Raw genomic sequence first — 25,467 nt, 5'->3', positions numbered from 1 at the left:
CAAATAAATATATATTCAAGGACAAGACTTTTGAAAAAGCTGTAAGTGCTGAAGAATGTAGAGTAATAGAATGATCATAGTATGATGAAGTCCTCAAGGGATTGTTGTTGATATGAAAACCCTTTTTGAGCATTTTCTCAATTTTCTGTGAAATGCATTGTTGTCTTAAAATTGACCATTGTTTAACCTATTTCTTTCAAATATGGCAGGGATATTTATTTTAAATTTTTTTCTTCTTTCTTTCCTGTCTCCCCCCTGTCTTTTTCCCTAAGTATCAAGGGCTAAAGCATAATTGAAGCCATGCTAACTTTAAGTGTGTCTGCAGTTGATTGCATTAGTTACAGAATATCCAATGTTTGAAATAAAAATATCTATTAAATGCCAAGTACATATGCTTCCTTGTTGGTATAAGCTGGTATATAACTGTTTACAACTTAGACTTTCTTTTAGAGGAAATAAAAGGCATGTTTTTTGGTGATGAGAAAAATTTAGTTTTTAAACCAATAACTTGTAGAGGTCATATTTGGGGCTTGTGGGGAAATTTTCATGTATGCCTACCTGGATACATCAGAGGATAAGAATTATATCACTTGATTTGAAGAACACTTACATTGTTATTATATTTGAGCCTTCATATAATATTGAAGAAGTAATTACATTTGCAATAATTAGTAGAACAATGATATGCATTTTCAGTGCATTTTTATCTTTCATGTTACCGGGAAAAAAGGAAACCTTTCAAGGAAAGCATGTATTCTGCATAATAAGGAATTTATTTTATTTTACCTTGAAGGCATTTCTTACTATACTTTAATACTCTGTTGAATTCCGAGAAAATACCCAAATCATTTGTATTATAATTTTCAAAAATTCCAGGGACCTTTTTTCATTTTTTAGATCTCCTGTCCAGATTATATATTCTGGATTGCCAAATGTGTGTCCTCTCAGCTTAAAATTGGGTATAAAATTGAGGGTTTTGCAGTCAAAAATACTAAAAAGGTGGGATTAGGGCCCAGTGCAAGGTGTTGACATAACATAGGTGTATTTAATAGTCAGTGTAGAGATTCTGCAAAGCAAACTCTTGTCATAGAGATGACCATAGAAGGCTTTGCCCAATTTGAGATCTAATAGTAATATTCTTTCTTTCATGACCATTAAATTCTTTTGAACTTTTTTAAAACAGGAAATAAACAGTATATGCCCACCAGAACAAGAGGTGCTACAATTGAGCAATCAAACTCTGGATCAAAAGATAAGAGGGATTTGGGTAGGTAATTTTAACACAGAAAGTTATGTCACATATTGACTTAAGTTTTAGAGAAGTTGGTGTTACACACTGGAGTGAGTGTCAATGGTAGGCCCTTTACAAATTTATATTCAATATATTTTTCTTTTTTTCCAAAAGAACTTGATTTGAAAAGTGAGAAAAACATTGAGGTTGTGTCTTAGAACTCCGGTCACGGTATCAGGTACTTTTGTAGGCTGTTAAGAAAACAAACATAAGGAGTCCCAGCTTAAGTTTTTCAAAGTTAGACAGTGGTAAGTTCATGAAGAACAGTAGAGCAGGGTAAAGGGACAGAGGGTGACAGGGGTGCAGTTGTGGGTTGGATGTGGGATACGCTATTTTAGATAGAGTGGCGGGGAGTGCCTCTTGGATCAGGTCACACTTGGGCAGAGATCTAAGTGAAGTGAGAGAGTAAACCTTGTTTATATCTGAGGGAAGTGCATCCCAGGCTAGGGCCTCTCGGCAGGAGTGTGTTTGGTTGTTTTGGAATGGTGAAGAACAAATGGACACAAGTGTGGCTTGAAGCAGAGTGAGTGAGGGCAAGAACAGTAGTATTCTTATTTCCTATCTCCTCCTGAGCATTGTCTCTCTTAACGACATTTTATCCTTTTGGTAGCCCAGTTTTTCTGTTTTGTTTTGTTTTGTCTACAACTCAGTCTCTTAAAATGACCATTTGGTTTGCAGTTCTTTCAGTTTTTGTGTGGAGGCTTTTTCTTTCAGTTTACTTCTGCCTGGGTCATAGTCTCATTACCTCTTCTCAAACTTTTGCTCAACACTTCAACTCCTCAATACCAAAACAGAATCCTGTGCATGTCACTCCCTTGCCTAGAAATGTTTGCTGGTGTTAAACATAAACTGAGCTTTTTTTTTTTTTAAAGTACTTTCCCTAGGAAGATAAGGAGAAAATTAGGAGAACATTTTTTTTTCCTTCCAAAATCCAAGCCTTTTCATATAGAATTGTAGTTCAACTAGATTATGGGTTAAACAGGCTTTTGTGAACTAATTTGGAAACCTCACTTCGTTTAATATAGTATTTTCTTAGGAAAATATGAGTTATACAGAGCACATAGATTTGAAGTCTAATCCAATTATAAGTTGATGACTGCATATATTTTGGAGTTGGCTGATAAATGTTTGGTAGTTGGTATTTAAGCTTGGTCAAAGGTATTTCCTTGGAAAATGAAATCTTTATTATGGTGAGTTTTGTGTTTTGATATATATATTTCTCACTTTGCAGAAAAAATATTTTACTTTGGGCCCTGTTGAAAATGGTGGAGATGACTGCTTATATGTTTTTGTATCATGTGAATTTTCTACAAATGTTATCCAAGTAACACTTCCACACATGCCCCATTGAATTGTGCTCACTAATACCAGAGGGAGGGGTGTTTTACCAAGGATCTGCCCTGGCACAGGTATAAGAGTTTTCATAATGCCTTGATATTTGGATGGGACTTGAATTGACTTTTGCCAGTTAGCTTCTTAATAAGCTTTTTCTCTGTCTGTTTTTTGAGTGTAAGCAAATAAGAAAATTATAGGACATTAGTTTTCATTCTCAAATTGATAGATCATTCCATGTTTTAGAGAAATCATTGTTCCATTATTTCCAGAGAAAGGATAAATACAAGTTTAACCATTCTATGTGAAATAACATTTTATACTTTCTTAATATCTGGTCTTAAGATCATATGTGTTTGGTGTGTAAGTAGGTAATAATAAGCTTCTTTCAGGATTGTTATACTGTTTAAAATAGCCTAAGAAAAGAAGCAACTCTACGGAGTAGTGGAAACATGGAGAAAATTTTTGTGATTATAGTGAAACTACAAATAATAAATTTCCATTGCTTAAAATATAAAGTCCTATCTTTTCAGTTAAGGACTTACTGTTCCTGGTCTCAACCAATCTTTCTAACATTAAATCCTGTTATTCTTTGATACCGGGGATTGCAGACTCAAATGCCTTCAGTAGAGCTTACTGCCTAGCTTCCGGGTGTACCTATCTATTGAATGCCTTAACTATTAGAGCGGCTGGGAGGGAGGGGCAGGGGTAGCTGGAGCTACTGGGTCTGGTCATTCTAGCCCCAGCAGCTTTATCTGTTTCACCAGAGAAAGACACAAATATTTTTTGTGTTTGCCATGATGCAAGGGCAGGGCAGATAATATCATTGTATGTGGCAGGCCATGTGTATGATTGTTGGAGATGGGAGCAAAAAGCAGAGTGAATATCCTATCTAAAGGAAGGTATTACTACTCCATTTTGGCGTTAGTACCATGGTTATTGCCATGTAGGAATTACGTAGCTGGAGCTTCTGATTTTTTTTTTTTTTTTTTTTCCCAAGAGAAAGAATGAAGAAATCCAATTTCCTGATCTTTATATCTTGCCAATTACTCAATTTTTTTTTAAATCACACTTATAATTTCTGTTCTATAGAACATTTATGTCTGAGAACATGGCATAAATAGTAATTCTCATACTTTTTGATCTCAGGACCTCTTTAAACTCTTAAAAATTATTGACTTCAAAGACCTTTTTTTGTATGAGTTATTTTGATCAGTTTTTGCTATATTAGAAAATAAAACAGAAAAGTTTAAAATATTTATTACTTCATATTAAAATAATCCATTTCATGTTAGCATAAATAACACTTTTTTTTGAAAAAAGTTATTATGTTTTCACAAATAAAATAAATTAGGAGTACATTATTTTTACATTGTTGCAAATCTCTAGTGGCTGCCGTAATAGAAGACAGTTGGAGTCTCAGACATACTTCTGCATTTATTCTCTTAGAATTCACTGTTTTGGTTGATGTATATCAAGAAAATCTGGCTTCATTTGAATATATAGTTAGAAAAGGGAGGGGTATTTTATTTGTTCAGATAATATTCTTTCTTAATTCTATATTAGAATTTGATGACGGGTAATTTCTTAAAAATTAATTGCAATGTGGAATCCAAATCACATATGTCATCTATTCGTACTGTGTTAACATTAAAATCCATTGATCGTTTTTGCCCTTTGAATAGATCTTTTGTCCATGAGTAATTTTATAACATTGTACATTGTTTAATTGGAAGATATTTTCTTCCAACTATTGGAAGGATGTCTACAATAAAAAACCGTATTTGTCAATGTCATCACTGATCTCACCAGAATAACCTTTAAGTGTTGTGGAGACTTATCAAGCACATGGTGGAGGAAACAAGTTTTCCAAAGTTCTGATTTTTCTTTAAAGCTGGAAATTAATCGTTAGCAGCAAATCCTCTCATTTGTTTTCTTTAAAGTGACAGGGTCACATGGTTCATTTTCGAGACAATGTCTTCCAAATACTCAAGTCTGAACAATTATAGTTTGTAGTTTGTCAGTTGTTTCAGGTAAAATGGTGTTCCATGTAAAAGAGCTGCTTGAACATTGCACTACTGGTTTTTTTTAAGATACCACGTGCTCTGGATATACAGCAGAAGTGGTTTATATATACTTCCTATTACAACATAGAATTAAAAGAACATGTAAATCATGATTTGAGATTTAATAAAATTGATTTTTGCTTTTTCATAAAAAGCATTAGGTGAAACTTTTGTTTTTTAGCAGTGAGTGTGCATGTTTATATGTAATACAGTGAATACTCATATACTTTGGTGCTTCTCCCTTGATTTTTGCTAAGTTGCAGCAGTTTACCCACTATTGTTTTGCACCATCAGTGCATTTATAACCAAAGGCATAACATCTTAATATTATTATCCCACCCAAAGATAAGGTAATATATATTTCTTTTCTCTTTTCTTATGACATTGTTTTGTAACCTGCTACCTCTCCCCTACTTAACTGTATGCTGTGGTCCCTATCATTGTTTAAATGATAGTGGGAGTTTTCTTATTGTCATCTATGGGTTAAAAATGTTGGCCAATGTATATTATAAGATTGGCTTAAAAAGAAGTTTTATGGAAGGTGGTAATAGTTGTGGCCTTTATTCTTTGGAAAACAAAAGTGAATACCTGTAGAATGAAGGCTATTTACTTTTGTTGGAAGGGGAACAGTTAGTTTCACTTATTTGTAAATTTCTCTGTTTTCACCTGAAGTGAAATCTTGTTTTAAATGAAAAGGACTGCATGTATATAAAACAATTCAGGTGGTGCAGATGTGTTTGAAATAGAAAGTGAATAATCCTAACCCTCTTATGACTATCTTCATCAAAATTAATCACTGTTAACAGTTTGGCATATTATTCCAGACTTCAGAGAATACATATATAAATATATCTATGGTCAATTAGTTTCTGAAACAATTTTTGAGGGCTCAGTTGGTAATTATAATTTGTTAAGTAATGTGCAAGTGGTAGTACGGACAAATTGTAATGTTAGTGTCCTTGAAGGTTGTTGGTAAAGCTGATGAGAGTTTTAATTGTGTTTATTTGGGTTAATTGCAAAAAGCATAGGTATAAATATTGTGTTGATTTCAGTTTTTGTTGGTAAGGAAAATGTTCTTAGCACTCTTTCTGATAGCTTTTACAGAGACCTCAGAGTAAATCCTGCAATTCTTCTGCAGTGAAAAATGTTTTTGTTCTTTTTGCTTCAGGTATATTTTAAAGAAAAATATTAATTATGAAGTATAACCAATTTCAAATATGTTTTCATTTTCTTCAGAGAGGCACATAAAAGACATGTAGAATTAAGTTGGTGTTGACTTTGATTTAATAGTGTATATTGTGTATAAAATCTTCCTGGTAAGAATTACTTTTCATTTTTGTTTGACTTTTAATTTTGAGAAAGATAGTTTTGCTTTTCAGATGTGATTGATCTCACTGGAGATGATAAAGATGATCTTCAGAGGGCAATTGCCTTGAGTTTGGCGGAATCAAACAGGGCATTCAGGGAGACTGGAATAACTGATGAAGAGCAAGCCATTAGCAGGTAAAAAATATATATATATATAAAGCAGATAAAAATACTGTAACAGAAATAATAAGCTTTAATTAATTTTAAGAGGCAATAAGATGTACTTTATTACTCTAAACAAACTATTAATATACTTCTGTATTATTTTTGTATTTTATGTAACCAAAATTTTCATTTTCTAGTTTGGATTGTGATTTAGGCATTACTTTTAGGATTTAAGAGTGGCCTTTTAGGGGATTAAATTTAGGTGTACATTTTAATATTTCTTCATTTTTTTTCTTCCCCTTATTCCTCTTTGGGATACACTGACCAATTTCAGCTTCCAGTTATTATTAGCAGGGTGATCATTCTCTGTGAAGGGCCAAGAGTAAATACTTTAGGCTTTGGTGGGCCATATAGGCTTTGTTGCAACTACTCAACCTTGGTCTTGCAGTACAAAGGTGAATGAGCATGATTGTGTTCCATTAACATTTGATTTACAACAGGCTGCCAGCTGGCTTTGGCCCCTGGGCTGTAGTTTGCCGACCCAGCCTCTGTAGTATGTTTATAGGGTATTTTTTCTTTTCTTTAGTTCTTTTTTTTAAGAAACAGGCAGGTTTCCAAGATATGTGATAAATGTGTTTTTTAAAAATTTAATAACCTAAACTTTTCAGTTTGAAGCAGTTTGATCCACCTATGGATCAAATAGATGAATTTGGTTTCATCACTAAGCAATGTTGATTTTTTAAAAATAGTTTAAATTATAATGACCTATAATCCTCTAAACAGCTATTTGTAGGCAGTGGTTACTCAGTTTTACTGAAGAAATTTAGGTTAAGAGGTTAAATGATTTTCCAAAGATGCACAGCTACAATGGGTCTTATTTTCACTGTAATACAATTGGTTCGTAGCAGAATGTACTAGCTTCCTCAGATAATACTCATTGGTAGAATATCAATAACATTTTTTTCTAAATAATCTTGAGATTACTTTATGGAGATGGTTTCGAAGTGCTTCCTTTAGCAAAAGCAAGTAATTTTTCTTTTTTAATGTTATTTTTTAATATCTCTAAGTGTTACTTTGAAAATTTCTAAGACATTTATATTAAGATGGGAAGACTAAATTAAAATCCATTGTCCTCCTTTGAATTGTGGCTAATATCATTTAATACCGTTAATTTTAATGTAAACCATAAAGGTGTAGTCTTTATTTGAATGTTTTAATTAGGCTTATTTTGTGAAGGATGGAGAAATCATATAAACTAGGTTTTGACTTTTTTTAAAAGATGATTGAAATGAAATAATTCCTGAATAATTATAGAGCTTGACAATGTTAAACTTTGATGAGAAATATTTTAAACATGAAATAAATCAGTTGGATTTCATATTAAAGAGGAATGATCTATTATATGAAAAAGAGGTTATAAAATAGACTATATAATGTGATAAAATTTTTATTTTAAAAATTGCATATTTTTGTTTGTATGAATTTATATTATCGTAAAAATAGAAAAAATATGTAAGCTCAATACCAAATTAGTATCAGTAGTTCTGTTTTGTATGTTCTCTAATTTCTGGGAACAATATATACTAAACTATATATATATATATATTTTTATTAATTAGATAATAAAAAAGTAAAAGTAACTTCAAAGTTAAAGGATTCAGACTATTTCTAATCTGACATTAAGTTATATGTATATATATTTATAGATATAATTTGGGATACTTGTTTTTGGCCAAATAAGAAAAATCACTAAAGACAATGCTCTTTTTCATTCTTTTGTCTTTTAAATTTTAATGTACTTTTAAATAATAAATATTTGTCTAAGTGTTTTATTGTACATAGCATTATGGAAATTCAGCATCCTATAATATGCCATAAAGTTTTACATAAAGTTGAATCTATGTGTGTATTTCAGAATTTCCAATTAAATGTTGAATACAAAATGTGTGGTTGATAAGCCATATATAAATTATATTGTAGCAGAAAAAAGAAAGAATGTGAAAATTCTAGCTAAAATTTTGGCAGATATATATATATGTGTGTGTATACATATATATATGTATACACACACACACATATATATATAGTTCCTATGAGTATTATTAAACAGTAGGACTCTAAGTTCAAAAAAGAAAGTGATACATTTCTTTTTAAATAACATATCGAAATTTGTTTAAAAGTAAAATAAAAATATTTGCTCTATCCTATTTTAAATTAAAAAGCTAAAGATAAAGTACTGTTTCAGATACATATACATCGAGATGCCAGGTTGTTAAAAAAATGTACTTTAACTTTATTTGATTTTAATGAATTCTCCCAAATCTAATATTAAAAACTTTGAAAGAATTTAAGTTTTAATGGAAATTTCCTTTTTTTCCTATCTATTTAAAAAAAAAAAATGGTTTTATTTTCCCTGTTAACACAGTACTCTATTATTAAGGCACAGCTTTTTTTGGGGGGGGGGATAAATATGACTCTGTAGATGATTAGGTTTATTTTACCCAACATTTGTAGTCATATTCTGAAAATAATTAAATATGTTTTTAAATTCAACCAAGATCTAAAAGGCAAAGATCATTGTTTCTTTCCAGGAGCAATGCAAAACATAGCCAAGATAGGTAGTTGGAGGATTTTAATCTGTTAAAGACTTATCTCTAGGGGGCCACCTTCAGGGCATTACCTAAGAGAGGCAAGCTGGACATGTTTTTTTTCTTTTTCCTCTTGTTTTTCTCTTCAGAGAAAAAGATAATACAGTTTCACAGTATTATCACCTAGTTGTGCATTTTTCACCACAATCAATTTTAGAACATTTTCATTATTCCAAAAATCAGACAAACATACATCCCAAATCCCTTATCCCCCCGTTGGTGTGGTACATTTGTTACTGTTGATGAAAGAATATTAAAATATTACTGTTAACTATAGTCCCTAGTTTGCATTAGGTGCATTTTTTTCTCATATACCACTCTATTATTATTAACTCTTTGTATTAGTGATGTATGTTTGTTCTAATTCATAGAAAAGCATTTTATATTTGTACTATTAATCACAGTCATCATCCACCACAGGGTTCACTGTGTTATACGGTCCCATGTTTTATCCTCTAGCTTTCCTTCTAGTGACATACATGACTCTGAACTTTCCCCTTCAACCACAATCACACTCATAATTCAGTGCTGTTACCGATGCATTTTTAAGGAAAAGTTTATGTATCATTTTTTTTTTCTTTTTAAAAAAATTCTGTTTTATTGAGGTATGTTCACATACCATACAGTCATCCAAAGTGTACAGTCAGTTCACAGTATCGTCATACAGTTGTGCATTCATCACCCCAGTCTATTTTTTGAACATTTTCCTTGTACCAGAAAAAGTGAAAATAGAATAAAAAATAAAAGTAAAAAAGAACACCCAAATCATCCCCCTCTCCCAGACTATTTTTCATTTGTTTTTTTGCCCCAGTTTACTACTCATCCACCCATACACTGGATAAAGGGAGCGCAATCCGCAAGGCTTTCACAATCACACTGTCACCCTTTGTAAGCTGCATTGCTGTACAATCGTCTTCAAGAGTCAAGGCTACTGGGTTGCAGTTTGATAGTTTCAGGTATTTATTTCTAGCTATTTCAGTGCATTAAAACCTGAAAAGCATTATCTATATAGTGCATAAGAATGCCCACCAGTGACCTCTCGACTCCATTTGGAATCTCTGAGCCACTGAAACTTTTTTTGTTTCATTTTGCATCCCCTTTTTGTGGTCAAGAAGATGTTCTCAATCCCACAATGTCAGGTCCAGATTCATGCCCAGGATTCATCTCCCATGTTGCCAGGGAGATTTACACCACTGGGAGTCAGTGTAGGGGGGAGGGCAGTGAGTTCACCCACCGATTTTGTTTACCTAGAGAGAGAGTCCACTTCTAAGCGACAAAGAGGTACTCGGGGAGACTCAGGCACCATTATAAGCAGGTTTAGTGTCTCCTTTGCAGTAAGGAGCTTCATAAGGGCAAGTCCGGTGATAGAAGGCTTGGCGCATCAAACGGGCCAGTCCTCAATGTCTGTGAGAATATCAGCAATAATACAGGGGAGGAAGCCCAACACCTCTGCATTTTCCCCCAGCTCCTCAGGGGGGCCTGCATATATATTTTTATTCTCTGTCCAAATTACTTTGGGATGTGTTGTATTTCACACTAACCTATGCAAACCTACCAGGTCTGTGTGACACCTGAAACTCAGAGCTAGAACTCAGCAGATACGATTGTCACTATTAGAATATATAGCAACTGTTAAAAAAGCTGAAAAAGAGTCCAGACTTCAACTAGAGATATGAATGAAGTAGATGTGGTTAGGACTGCAGCAAATCAGGCCAGAGGGTAAACGACAATACTGACTGCATTTTTTTTTTTTTTTGTCATTAGAGTTTGTGTATTTTATATCATGTAAGAAGTAAATAGTGGGGTTGCAATTCAAAAATTATTGACTTCTATTTGTATTCCATTATGGTTGGAGAATGTGCTTTGAATATATTCAGATTTTTTTTTTTTTTTCAATTTATTGAGGCTTGTTTTATGTCCCAGCGTATGGTCCATTCTGGAGAAAGATCCATGATCACTAGAGAAAAATGAGTGTCCTGGTGATTTGGGATGTAAGGTTCTATATATGTCTGTTAAAATTCTCTATATCTCTGTCTCCTTTCTTTGTTTCTCTGTCAGTATGGCTCCCTTTAGTATCTGAAGTAGGGCAGGTCTTTTATTGGCAAAGTCTCTCAACATTTGTTTGTGAAAAATTTAAGCTCTCCCTCAAATTTGAAGGAGAGTTTTGCTGGATAAAGTATTCTTGGTTGGAAATTTTTCTCTCTCAGAATTTTAAATATGTCATGCCACTGCCTTGTCGCCTCCATGGTGGCCGCTGAGTAGTCACAACTTAGTCTTATGTTGTTTCCTTTGTATGTGGTGAATTGCTTTTCTCTTGATGCTTTCAGAACTTGCTCCTTCTCTTCAGTATTTGACAGTCTGATCAGAATATGTCTCAGAGTGGGTTTATTTGGATTTATTCTATTTGGAGTTCGCTGGGCATTTATGCTTTGTGTATTTATATTGTGTAGAAGGTTTGGGAAGTTTTCCCCAACAATTTCTTTGAATACTCTTTCTAGACCTTTGCCCTTGTCTTCCCCTTCTGGGACACCAATGAGTCTTTAGTTTGGACGTTTTATTTTATCTATCATATCCCTGAGATCCATTTCGATTTTTTCAATTTTTTTCTCCATTCTTTCTTTTGTTCTTTCATTTTCTGTTCTGTGGACTTCTAGGACACTGAGTCGTTGTTCAACTTCCTCTAATCTTGTATTATGAGTATCCAGAGTTTTTTTGATTTGGCCAACAGTTTCTTTTATTTCTATAAGATCTTCTATTTTTCATTTACTCTTGCTATGTCTTCTTTATGCTCTTCTAGGGTCTTCTTTATGTCCTTTATATCCTGTGCCATGCTCTTCTTCATGTCCTTTATATCCTTTGCCATGTTTTCTTTCCTTGATTGTAGTTCTTTGATTAATTGTGCCAAGTACTGTGTCTCTTCTGATATTTTAATTTGGGTGTTTGGGATTGGGTTCTCCATATCGTCTGGTTTTATCATGTGCATTAAGATTTTTTGTTGTTTTTGGCCTCTTGGCATTTGCTTTGCTTGATACGATTCTTTCAAGTTGTAAAAAAAAGTACCAATCTAATTTTTCAGAAATACAAGTTGGTGGCATACACACATTCTCTAACCAGCAGATGGCATCTGCTAGTCACCTATACCTCTCAAGTCATTTCTTCTCAACTTTGTCCTTGTGGTGTGTGGGGAGATGATTCTTGTGGGGTTCAGTTGGTGAACTCAGTTTGGGTGTGTTGCTGGAGCCGTCTGCCCTGAATGTGGGGCGTGTGTCGGGTGGCTAGGAAGGCAGGGCACCTTGAATATTCAAACCCCGCAGGTGTTCCTGGAGATTCAAGGCCGCTGCAAGAGTCTAAGTCTTCATTTCAGTTCTGCCCCAGCCCCTCTCTGTTGCTGACCCACAAACCACTGGCATTGACGTAGCGTCCCTGGGTTTTTCTGAGCGGGTCCCCCTTCTCAGCTGTGATCTTTCAGGACCTCCACTGAGGGAAGGCTGTGCTACGTCACAAGTGTGTGCTGTCCCTCAAGGGAAGCCCCGGGCCGCCGGGCCGTGCATGGGCGCTCTCTTCCTGATGCAAAGATGGCTGAATGGGGCATCTCAAACCTCCCCTCCTCACACAGTTCCTCCTTCCCAGCTCCAGGACAACTGGCGCGGCTCTGGGTTGTGGGCATGGCCCCGGACAGGAGTGTCTCCAGCCCGCCGGGGGGCCAGCTGCAAGCAGTGGGGTTTTTTTCTCCTTCTGGCTCTCCCCTCTGCTCCCCTGGCCCTGAGGGAATCTGCAGTGGGCTATCCTCCACGCCAGACACTGAGAGGCCAGCTCAGCCTGCTCCTGCTGTGCTTCACTGCACGGTTCCCACCGTCGCAATTGCAGCCGTTCCTAGGTTTTTCCCTTTTTCTTTTTTGGAAGAACTAGTCCATCTCCAAACAGCAACCCCCAGCTTCCCCACACTGCAGCGCAGCCGTGGGTCTTTCAGCCAGCTTACTCACTCGTTTCAGAATGCAGACTCCCAGTTTCACCAAGTGTACAGCCCCTGTGGTTCTAGCAGACCTTGTCCAACTGGTGCATTGCTGAAACTGGTATTCTGGGTCACCTTCTGGTTTTTATCTGATATTTTTCACGGAGGTGTTTTTTTCCCCTGTCTCACCTAGTCGCCATCTTAGGTTTCCTATGTATCATTTTTGAAAGTAAATTTAGCTATTTATTTATAACCCAAGTTATATGGCTAAATTTTGCCAGTTAAAGTCCTGCAATCATCTAACAATGCTTATATTTCAATAGGCATACTTTAATATGAATTCATACATTTGGACTATTAAATTATTGTTTATAATTAGATGAGATAAAGCCTATCTTTTTACATTTTACAAACCTAATCATGTTTAGGCACCTATAAATTTCATGGTAAAATTTCTTAAGTTGAATATTTTGAAGTATCCTTCTTAATATGATTAATCTTTAATGTCAGGTTTGGATGCGTTTATTATAATTACCTCTTTGTTGTCATTGCTTAGGGAACAAGTGGAGTGTGGGTAATTAAAATGTGCTAGTAAATTACATTGTGACTAGTTTGTGTGAAAATGGATTGCCTCATGAAGTGACTTTGAACTAACTGTACAGGAGGTAGGGTTAGGTTCTAGCTAAAATTGTCAAAAAGAGCACACCTAATGGATTCGGTTATTTGGACCATTTTTTTTTGGTGAAAACAACCCACTGGATTTGAAATATTTTAAAATCTCCTTAAGAGTATTAAAGAATTGTTAAGGCAGTACAGACTAAAATCAAGGACTAAAATCTGACCAAATTCAAAGTGAAAGCTGGAACCCAAAGAGGTGAGCTTGGAACAGTGAGTCGTTTTTTGACCTGATAGAATTTGCCCACATGGATAAACTTGAACTTCAGTTTTGATGTTCTTGTTGGATGTGTGAAAAAGAAGTCAAAGGCCATTGAAAGAAGCTTTAATAGATCATTCCCCTCATTGAGTGGCACATCAAAGAACAATATATTCACTGTAAGGGTAAATCAGAAGTAATTAAGTACACACACACACCACCTCCCCACCATCACAGACAACTGGGACAGTACAAAGAACAAAGATAGCTAATTGCCTTAGCGTTGAGGAGTGCCGTTGGTGGTGATGGGACTTACCCAAAAGTTGTAACAAAAGTCAGCCCTTGTATTGGTTTGCAGCCAAGTTTTCTTTCACTTTAGTGGTTCAGTAAATCTCAATTGGTAATTTAATTTTAAGTGGTGTCAGATTTGTGTTGCCTTTAGGTCTTGGCAGTATTGAAAGTCCAGTCTCTCTCTGGGAAGATGTCTTTACCTTGTTCCTCAAAGAAGACCCTTCAGTAACTTTGAAGCTCTACGAAAAGCACTGCCAGTCAAAAGTTAGCAAGCGTACATGAAAACAAGGCACCATAAAAATCTAAATGCACCCGTATATTCAGATCTTGCAATCAATACAAGTGTTCTTTCAATTTTAGAGGAATCAAGAAAAGCTTGAAAATGTCTTTAGTGAACAGCAAACTCAAAAATATGACCTAACACAGTTGAAAAATAATTCATAATGTCTTTGGGAAATGAAAATTATAACTAAAGTTAGAAATAACAGCAACAGAAAGCAGGCTTTATTGGGTATTGAATCATGTTCCCTGCAGACATGTCCTAAAGATGATGTTTTTGGTTAAGGTATAAACTCATTCATGAATAGGTTCTTTGAAGATCCGATTTAGATGAGGCCAAATTGAATCAGGGTTGGACTTAATTCGTAATTGGAGTCCTTATAAGGAAAGTAAATTCCAACATAGTCAATTAGGAGAAGCCAGAAAGTCGAGGAAGCCAGATAATGAGGCACATCACCATTGATGGAGGCAAATATGCAAGTCAAGGAATCCAAGAGATTGTGGCAAGCCAGCACCAGAATGCTACAGGCTCTGGGAGAAAGCATGTGAATACCTTGGACTTCTAGGCTCCCAAACTATGAGCCAATAAATTCCTTTTTTTAAGCCGTCCCATACTGTGGTATTTGTCATAGCAGCCCTGTCAGAATAAGGCAGTTTTAGTAGATCAGAGAACATTAATACACTGGAAAATGTGTCAGGAGAAATTATCAAACTTATTACACAGACAGCTAATAAAAATGGAAAATATGGAAAAAGGTTGAAAGACATGGAGAATACAGTAAGTAGATCCACATAAATTTATTAGTGTTCCGGAAGGTAAGGAGAGAGTGGATCAGAGACAAAATTTAGAGATGATCACTGACAATTTTTTACAAATGTAAAGATAAAAATCTAGAATTTCATGATGCCCAACAAATTCCAATCAGGAAAATTAAAAGGAACCCATACCTAGATTGATTATAGCAGTACTCTTGAACACTTATCTTAAAAGTACTCAGAGAAAAAAGGTGGGATTATTTTAAAAATAGTGACAATTAAACTGACAAATGACATGCTAGTAGCAATAATGGATACTTTAGTGGAAATGAATGAAAAGGAAAAAAACTACAAGAATTCCATACTCAGTGAAACAGTTTGGGAGAGTCTCACCAGGGAATTTTTCTTCATCAAAATGACTTGAGGAGCAGTTCTGAAATACAAAGATTATTATATAGCCTCCCTTTCCATACCTCCCAAGGTCTAAAATGTTCTATCCCCAGGTGTGGGGTTGTTGTTCTGCCTCTACTGCTACAAAATCAGTATGTCCCATTCTCGTAGCTATAACTTTCCCTTTTTCCCCAGTCATCTCCTATGTGTATGGCTACCTTTCATTCAGAAAGGTCAAGTGCAAGAGGAAAAAGGTGTTTTTATAAAATTTAAGGTGAGTCATTGTACCTCCTACGTTGACCAGTATGGGTCACTGTAGGGGAACTGGGAGAGCAGTGTATTCAACCAAGTGATCATTATCTTTCCACACTCAAACCATTCAGTCTAACAAGAGCATCCAGGTATCTGACCTGGTAATTAAGTCTGTCTGGAAGCCACCCAGAGGGCTTACCAACCAGGCTGACCTGGGGGAGCAGTTAGGGGAAAGAAAAAAGCAGTATGCCTGGAAATAGGGTAGAATTCTGAGCTTTAAAACAGCTCTGTATCCCAGAACCTTTTCATCCTGATGATTATCCATGATACACCCATGAAGGGGAACTGCCTTTAAGAGTTTTGTGGAACAAGAGTAGGTGAAGGAGGTAGAATTAAAATCTTTTTTGAGTCGATTGTGAGGAGGACATTTCAGTGCTCAACAATAGCAGATGTTTGTGAATGGTAGGAAGCATAGAATGTCCATTGAAAACTTGGACTATCAGCTCATTGTTGAATTTACAATAAAGGGTTCATAACTGTCAGATTATAATGGTCTGAAAAAGTTGAAAATATGATACGCATTAATTTTAAAGGCCGCAAGGGTGTGGCTAGAGTTGACTGATCAGATGAATAGCAGGCATACCCCATGCAATGTTGCCTTCCTCACTATGACAGAAACAGATCAAGTTTTGGAACAAGCCGCGTGTCTTGAGAGGCAGTGGCAACCACTATGTCAGAAACATACCATTCCTTAATTTTTACATATTTGTATTTGTGAATGTATTTCCGTATCAGGTACAATGATAGATTGCAGCAGTGGTGGTCTGGGTTTTGCACACTTGATCAGCAGCTTAATTCCTGTCATCTTATTAGAGAATGGGCTCCACTACATACCCATCACAATGCTAAAATTAAAACGACTGACAATACCAAGTATTGGTGAGCATGTAGAACAATTGGAAGAGTCATACATACTGCTGGAACAAATGTATAATTTAAAACCACTTAGGAGAACTGGGAGTTTCTAATGAATTTCAACCTATAGTATACTAGGACTCAGCATTTCCACTTCTAGGAATATACCCAAGAGAAAGGAGTACATATACTCAAAAGAAGACTTGTAAATAAATGTGCACAGCAACTTTGATAATAACTAAAAATTGTTAATAGCCAGATGTCCAAAAGAGCAGCATGGATAATCAGTGGTCATATAGTTACACAATGGAATATAAAGGAAAACATTCCTTATACTTGGAAAAAAGTGGAGGGATACACAAAACAAGATGTTGAATGTAAGAAACCTGAAAACTTAACACAAAAGAATAACTGCTTTGTTATTCCATTTATATGATGTTCAAGGATAGGCAAAGAAAAATTATGGTGTTAGATAGAAGTCAGAATAGTGATTGTGGGGTGTGTACATATGTAAAATATTTCACTGAGCTGTACATTGAAGACCTAATTGTAAATTATTCCTCAATAAATACTCTTACCAAAAGAGAAAACAATTAATGTATTTAACTATGTTGATATAAACAATATACAAAAATTATATTTCTAAACATAAGAATGAATGATAGAGTGAAATTTTAAAAAGATAGCGTTTATAAGTCAATCAGTTAAAAGACTAGAAATAAATCTGATAAATGTGCAAGGACTTCCAAGAAGAAAATCATTAAATATCACTGAGGCATGTTAAAGAATATGTAAATAATTGGAAACACAACTCCTCGTCTCCTTAAATTGACTGACTGGTTCAGTGTGATCTCAATCAAAGAGCAATACTTTTTTTCTTTTTTTATAACTTAGAAAACTGAAAAGGTGATTCTAAAATTTATATGGTAATACCAAGAACAAAGGAGTGGATTTGCTAAACCAGATACCAAGTTTACTTAGAAAGTTATAGTTATTATGAAAAATGAGGTTTTGGTAAAAAGACTAATAAAATAGCCCCCAAAAGACACTTAATTTATGTCAGAGCTGGGCTTCAGGTCAGTGGGGAATGGAGAATCTTGAAATCATTCATACACTATTAAAAAAGTTAATTGCACATGAATTAAAGATCTAAGCATAAAAGTAAGAACTATAAATTCATAATTTCAACTCTGTTAGAACTTAAAACATGTATCAGTCACCCTAAGAAAACAAAAGGGGAAGGACTTTAAAGAGTTGTTAAATGTTTTTAAAAAGTTTCACCTCTACCCTTTTGGAAGTTTTTGTTTTCCTTATACAGATTAGCCAGCCTTCTCTTCTTTGACCTGGTTTGGGAGCATCTTTCCCTAATGGTATGTGGTTTGGGAGCATCATCTTTCCCATAATGGTAATGTGGTAATTGAGTAGTGGAAGATAATCCTGAAAGATGAGAGTTCCAAATTTAACTGTATTAAAAGGTTTCTCGCCAAAACTCCACACGGTAGTTTCTAGTACATGTTAAGGGCTGTTTTAATTTGGGCTGTGTAACTCTTACATTAAATTTCAGCATATATGTTCCATCTTCGGTGTGGACGGTTTTTTCTCCTGAAAATTTAAATTGTGTGTGCATGCAAGTGTGTGCGCTTACACATTTGTATACACATTCACATACTCATGTCTTTCCTTATGTATATGTGTTTGGTTCCCTAATTTCAGTTTATCACTCATGCTCCAATATGCAGGGTTGGAAAAAAAGTAAAAATACATTTAAAATCCTTAACGTTTTATTCCATGTCCAATTTAGGTGGTGTTTTAGTTTCGTAGGCTGGACTCAAAGCAAATACCATGAAATGGTTCAGCTTGAACAATGGGAATATATTTGCTTTGGTTAGAGTCTGGGAAATGTCCAAATCAAGGCATCATCAAGGTGATGTTTTCTTTGCGAAGACTGGCTGCCGCTCATCCTTGGCTACTCTGCCACACATTGCAAGCCATATGGCGGTATCTGGTGGTCTCCCCCTTTTGTTTTCAGTTTCTTGCCTCTGTGGATCTCTCTTTCTCTGTATTCATCCTGTTTATAAAGGCCTCAAGTAAAAGGATTAAGACCCTTCTGAATGAGGTGGGCTACACCTCAACTGAGCCTCATTAAAGATCCCATTTACAGTGGGTTCACACCCACAAGAATGGATTAGATTCACGAACATGTTTTTCTGGGGTACATAAAACTTCAGACCACCACAGGTGGGTAGAAATATTTTACATGTACATTTTATGAAGACTACCTGACAACCTCATTTTCTCTTATAACATGTTAGCTTCTGTAGACTACATACATACCTGAATTGTTTCATAGCCATTTAAGTGTGTTAAAAATTGTATGTGGCTTGTTTGTATATTTTAACAGTGTCCTCCAAAGTAAATACTTTTCTGTTCTCTTTCTATTTTTTCTTTTCTTTTGTTGATCTTTACAGCTTAACTAATACGCATGCTTTTCAGTGAGTATAATACTTCCCAAAAAGGGACTTAGATGAGCTAAAGTGGGATGTTTTCAGAATTTCTGCTGTAATGCAATTTAAGTAACAAAACAAACTCCAGAAATTGTACAGTAAAAATTGTAATGAGATGGTGGAAAATTACCCTAAATAAGTGTTTTAAACTATCAGAATACTTGTGGAAGGGAGAGAGAGCACAAAATATTTTATCTTTTCATATTCCTGAATGGTCATGACCCAGTGTTGGGGTGGATAAGAAAGTAGTTATTGTGTAGTGGGGGTTCATTTTTCTCAGTGTGTGCATTTTTTTTTGTTGTTGCTGTTAGAGAAGTTGTAGATTTTGTTACGGGTTCATCTCTTTACACCTCAAACCTGTGATCGCAGTTAGGAAAGGCCTTAGCCTCATCAGATTGTGATTCAGTTGGTTTGGGCTTCAAGCACATTTCCACTCAAATAGAAATGTAGGCCAGACAGTAGTTTAAAAGTAAAGAGCACTCAAGACAGGTATTGAATTGTCACATATATTTAAGGTAAAAGGAACAGGTATACAAAGTTACAATAAATGGATGCTTACCAAGCCTGGGAATTCCAGTCTCTCCAGTTGCAGCTGGGTGTGAGATGAGTTCCCTCCAGTCTAGTCGCAGAGTATATATAGAGCCTTTGATTGAGGTTGCATCCTCAGTCAGGGGAGCCTCTGATCGAGGTTGCATTATCAATTAGGGGAGCCTTTGATTGAGGTTGCGTCCTCAATCAGGGGAGTTAGACTAAGACTTCAGCCCTAATCATTTGAGTCATGCTTTATTTTTATGCTTAACAAGCTGTTCTAAGCTCAATCTTTATCAAAAGCAAAGAAGGGTCTCCACAGCATTATCAAAGATTTGAACTTAACCTTGAACTGGAGATAGTCTTATAATATAATATAATTTAATATAATAGTAATATAATATAATTATAATATATATAAATGCAGATAAGATATATATATAATATAATGTATATAATATAATATAATTATAATATAATATAATATATAGTATAATTTTATATATAATATAATATAATTTCACTTATATTAAAAAGTGAAAATTAGAAGAGGAATTACTATTAATTTATAACCTACTTATTAGTATAGATTTTCTATTTCATTCTATAATTAATCTAACCATTACATCATGTCTCTCATGTCTTCCCTGCTTGCTTGGGCCTGTTTAGCTTCTCCTTCAGTGCAGTCTTCTAATATAGGACTTGAGGATATGAATCATCTGTCCCAGTTATTATAGCAAAGCCTTTCCATTTTCTATCATTTGGAAATTGTACTCGAGTATTTTTAGGCAAAAGTTCGTTAAGGAAGCCTCAATATTGGAAGGAATAACTGGTTCCTCATTATCAGAACAGAAGGCTTCAGTTGGTATATGAGAGCAGCAAGTCTCCACAGCTGTCTGATCCCTATGTAGAGGGAAGGAGTCAGCGTCTTCATTTTCAGATTCCTCAGTAGAGGTACTGCCCTGCAACAGTTGAAAAATCATGCAGTATATACAGAATTCCTGTATACCCTGCTCACACGCACAGTTTCCCTGTTATTAACTCTGCATTAGTGTGATACTAGTGTTACAATTGATGAAACGAATTATAATTATACTATTAACTATATAGTCCATAGTTTATATTAAGGTTTACTGTTTGTGTTGTACTGTTCTGTGGTTTTTAAATTTTTTATTCTGGTAACATATACAGCCTAAAATTTCCCCTTTAAACCACATTCTAAATATACAATTCAGTGATATTAATTACATTCACAATGTAGTCCTCCCATCACCACCATCCACTACCAAAACTTTTCCATCACCCCAAACAGAAACTCTGTAACTAGTGAAGGATTAATTCCCCATTCCTTACCGCAACCCTGGCCCCTGGTAACCTGTATTCTAGTTTCTGACTCTGTGAATTTGCTTATTCTAGTTATTTCATATAAGTGAGATCATAAAATATCTGTCGTTTTGTGTCTGACTTACTTTTTTTTAAATTAAATTCAGTTTTATTGAAATATATTCACATACCTTACAGTCATCCATGGTGTATGATCAGCTGTTCACAGTACGATCATATAGTTATGCATTCATCACCACAATCTATTTCTGAACATTTTCCTTACATCAGAAAGAATCAAAATAAGAATAAAAAATAAAGTAAAAAAAGAACACCCAAATCACCCCCCCATCCCACCCTATTTTTCATTTAGTTCTTGTCCCCATTTTTCTACTCATCCATCCATACACTAGATAAAGGGAGTGTAATCCACAAGGTTTTCACAATCACACTGTCACCCCTTGTAATCTACATTGTTACACGATCGTCTTCAGGAGTCCAGACTACTGAGTTGGAGTTTGATCATTTCAGGTATTTGCTTCTAGCTATTCCAATACATTAAAACCTAAGAGGTATTATCCATATAGTGCATATGAATGCCCACCAGAGTGACCTCTCTGCCCCATTTGAAATCTCTCAGCCACTGAAACTATTTCGTCTCATTTTGCATTCCCCTTTTCGTCAAGAAGATATTCTCAATCCCACGATGCTGGGTCCAGGTTCGTCCTCGGGATTCATATCCTGCATTGCCAGGGAGATTGACACCCCTGGGAGTCAGGTCCCAGGTAGCGGGGAGGCCAGTGAGTTCACCTGCCAAGGTGGCTCAGTTAGAGAGACAGAGAGGGCCACATCTGAGCAAAAAGAGGTACTCAGGGGTAGACTCTTAGGCACAATTATATGCAAGTTTACCCTCTCCTTTGTAGTAACAAGCTTCATAAGGGCAAGTCCCATGATAGAGGGCTCAGTACATCAAACCACCAGTCCTCAATGTTTGTGACAACATCAACGTCGTGTCTGACTTATTTTACTTAACATGATGTCTTCAAGTTTAATTCACGCTGTTGCATGTATCAGAACTTTATTCCTGTTTATGTCTGAATAATAGTCCATTGTATATATATACCACATTTTGTTTATCCATTCATCTGTTGATGGACACTTAGGTTGCTTTCATCTTTTGGCAAATTTGGATAATGCTGCTATGAACATCAGTTCACAGATACCTGTTTGAGTGACTGCTTTCAGTTCTTCAGGATATATACCTACAAGTGGAATTGCTGGGTCATATGGTAATTCTGTACTTTCTGAGGACTGCCAAAATGTTTTCTACAGTGCCTGCACCGTTTTACATTTCCACCAGCAGTGAATGAGTGCTCCTGTTTCTCCACATCCTCTCCAACACTAGCAATTTTGTTCTTTTTTTTAATAGTAGCCATTCTAGTGGATGTGGAATGGTATCTTAGTGTGGTTTTGATTTGCGTTTCCCAAATGGCTAATGATGTGGAGTATGTTTTCATTTGCTTATTGACCATTTGAATATTCTCTTTGGAGAAATGTCCATATGTTTTGCCCATTTTTTAATTGGGCTGTTTGTCTTTTTGTTGTTGAGTCGTAGGATTTCTTTATATATTCTGGATATTAAACCCTTACCAGATATGTGCTTTCCAAATATTTTCTCTAATTCTGTAGGTTGTCTGTTTACTTTCTTGATAAATAAAAGGTTTTCATTTTGATGATGTCTCATTTATCTATTTTTTCTTTTGTTGCTCATGCTATTGGTGTAGAGTCTAAGAAAGTGTTGCCTAATACAAGGTTCTGAAGGTGCTTTCCTGTGTTTTCCTCTAGGAGTTTTATAGTTCGTTTAGTTCTTTTATTTAGGACTTTGATCCATTTTGAGTTAATTTTTTGTAAATAGTGTGAAGTGTAGAGGTCCACCTTCATTCTTTTGCATAGGGATATCCAGTTTTCCCAGTGCCATTTGTTGAAGAGTCTAATCTTTCCCCATTGAGTGACCTTGGTGTCCTATTAAAAAATCAGTTGGCCACCAATGCGTTGTTTTTTTCTGAACTCTCAATTTGATTCCATTTGTCTATATATATTTATCTATCCTTGTACCATTACCATGCTGTTTTGATTGTTTTAGCTTTGTAATAATTTTCAAAATCAGGTAGTGTAAGTCCTTCAATTTGTTCTTCTCCTTCAAGATAGTTTTGGCTGTATGGGGCCACTTATGCATCCATATGGATTTGATGATTAGCTTTTCCATTTCCACAAAGAAGGCTGTTGGAATTTTGATTGCGATTGCAATGACTCTGTAAATCGCTTTGGGTAGAATCAACATCTTAACAATATGTAGTCTTCCAGTCCATGTACATGGAATATCCTTCCATTTATGTAGGTCGTCTTTGATTTCTCTGAGCAGTATTTTGTAGTTTTCCATGTACAAGTTCTTCACATCTTCAATAAAATTTATTCCTAGGTATTTGATTCTTTTAGCTGCTATTGTAAATTGAAATTGTTTTCTTGATTTCCTCTATTGTTCATTACTAGTCTGTAGAAACTTCTGCTTGTTGATCTGATACAGGGTTGATTTTTATTTGTGGCTTATGGGGTTGCCACTGTGAGTGTGCTGCATTTTGTTACGAGTTTTTTTCTGAGTTCTCTGAGATTTGCAGAATTTATTTTTTCTCTCTACTGACTATCTCAGTATCTGAAATGTAGCCAATGATGACCTTATACTTCAAAGTATCTGGATAGTATCATTGACTTTACTTTGTTGAGGCCTGTAAAGAAACCATTTTGTAGGATCGGACTTGATTTTTAAAAGCTTATATTCATGGTATTACCAGTATGCAACAATCAGGAGAGATTGAGGGTTTGTGATTTGGTCTCCAGGTTGGCACATCTAATATCTGATCATCCATTTACTTCAAACATTTGTTTAGCCTCTACTATTTATCATGTGTTTACTAAGGAGAGAATGGTTGATTAATATTTTGGGGGCAGGATGATAAATATTTCTATATTTGATTTCTTTGAGCAGTATTTTGTAGTTTTCCGTGTACAAGTCCTTTAGGAGCCAAGAGGGACTAGCAGGAGGAAACCTACCTACTCTGAGGCATGTTTTAAGGCTCTGGTGATATACAAAAATCAATGTGTTAGTAACTCTAAGTCAAGGAGCTCACAAAGTTATTGATTCCTCTTTCATCTACCATTTTTTTTTTTTTTTTTAGTTTTAGCACCATCATTCTACCATATTATGTGGTTAAGTAAAATTATAACAAACCTATTTCTCTAAAATCTATAGTTATAATGAATGCTATCTACCATGTTACTGAATCAAAGCATATAAATATTTAATATCTTACAAACCAAGTATAAAAGTTATTAGAAATGGTTATTAATTTATTTTTAAAGCTTGGGTGACTTAGAGGAGCAGTGAGTGTTACATGAATCTCTTGAGCCCTTGTCAGTTATTATAGTTTTTACCTAGCTTTACTTTTTTAAAAAATGTACATGGTAGTGCTGGGAAGAATGTTTTCCATTTATATATCTTGTTCCTCCCCCTTCCAATTTCTCTTGTGGTGAAGTAGTATAACAGACAGTGCAGGCAAGCTGCTTGGTCCTAGAAAGTGCATTTAAAGCTATACATTTTCCTAATACCTGTGGAGGGAGTTCCTTATCCTTGATGTTGTTTAAGGGGCTGTAATAGACATGACTTCTTTAGGCCCTTCTCTTTCCTGCATTTCTTTCTTCACTGATAATTTCACTGTTCTCTGACTGGGTATAGCTAGTAGAAATCATGGATCCCTTTGGAGAGGGGCTATAACTACATGCTTGCTGTGTGAAGTCTTACCTGTTCAATATTTTATCTATAGTGGACCAGGAAGAAATCAAAATGCTCCCTAACATGCAGTTGACAGAACATGAGTAGGTCTGAGGACAAAGAGACTCTTTCTACTGCTTCAGTATAGAAATCTGACAGTTTATTCACCAGGAGTCCACAAGAACTGAGATTAAGCTTTGCCTTCTTGTTACATTTTCCTGTTGGAGCCTAATCTCTGTGAGTGGAAAGCAAACTCAAAAACCATGAGTTGACAGAGGAAAGTATCCCAATTAATGGGAAGAAATTTAAACTGAATAGGTAGTTACCAACCTGTGACAGTTTGGATGTATTTTGTCCCCCCAAACACCATATTCTTTGATGCAGTCTTGTGGGGGCAGGCGTATTAGTGTTGATTAGGTTGGAATCCTTTGAGTGTTTCCATGGAGATGTGAATCAGTCAACTGTGGGCGAGACTTTTGATTGGATAATTTCCATGGAGGTGTTACCCTACCCATTCAGGTTGCATCTGAATTAAATCACTGGAGCCATATAAAAGAGGTGATGAGCGTAAGGAACTCAGAGCAGCTGTGAGTGACATTTTGGAGAATGCCATTTTGAAATGCAACCTGGGAGCAAGCAGACGCCAGCTACGTGCCTTGCCAGGTAACAGAAGTTTTCTGGACGTCAATGGCCTTTCTCCACTGAAGGTACCTTATTGTTGATGCCTTGCCTTGGACACTTTATGGCCTTAAGACTGTAACTTTGTA

General features: G+C 35.4%; 1 protein-coding gene across 6 annotated transcripts in view; it reads left to right on the top strand.

Annotated features, from left to right (window-relative positions):
- The window catches only part of USP25 (ubiquitin specific peptidase 25), a 203,654-nt gene that overhangs the window by 46,199 nt on the left and 131,988 nt on the right, over positions 1-25,467 (top strand). For 3 of the 6 annotated variants that reach the window (XM_037833390.1, XM_037833370.1, XM_037833407.1), the window contains exon 4: positions 6,069-6,192. In XM_037833390.1, coding sequence (XP_037689318.1) covers positions 6,069-6,192 — 124 coding nt within the window. Of the gene's footprint in view, positions 1-1,183; positions 1,268-6,068; positions 6,193-25,315; positions 25,364-25,467 lie in introns of those variants that run through there. The other 3 variants (XM_037833380.1, XM_037833359.1, XM_037833398.1) reach the window with 2 other exon arrangements.

This window comes from Choloepus didactylus, chromosome 1 (genome assembly GCF_015220235.1).
Source record: "Choloepus didactylus isolate mChoDid1 chromosome 1, mChoDid1.pri, whole genome shotgun sequence".
In the NCBI taxonomy this organism is placed as follows: domain Eukaryota; kingdom Metazoa; phylum Chordata; class Mammalia; order Pilosa; family Megalonychidae; genus Choloepus; species Choloepus didactylus.
The sequence above is the reverse complement of the archived record's forward strand: the minus strand, read 5'-3'. Positions and strand labels throughout refer to the sequence as shown.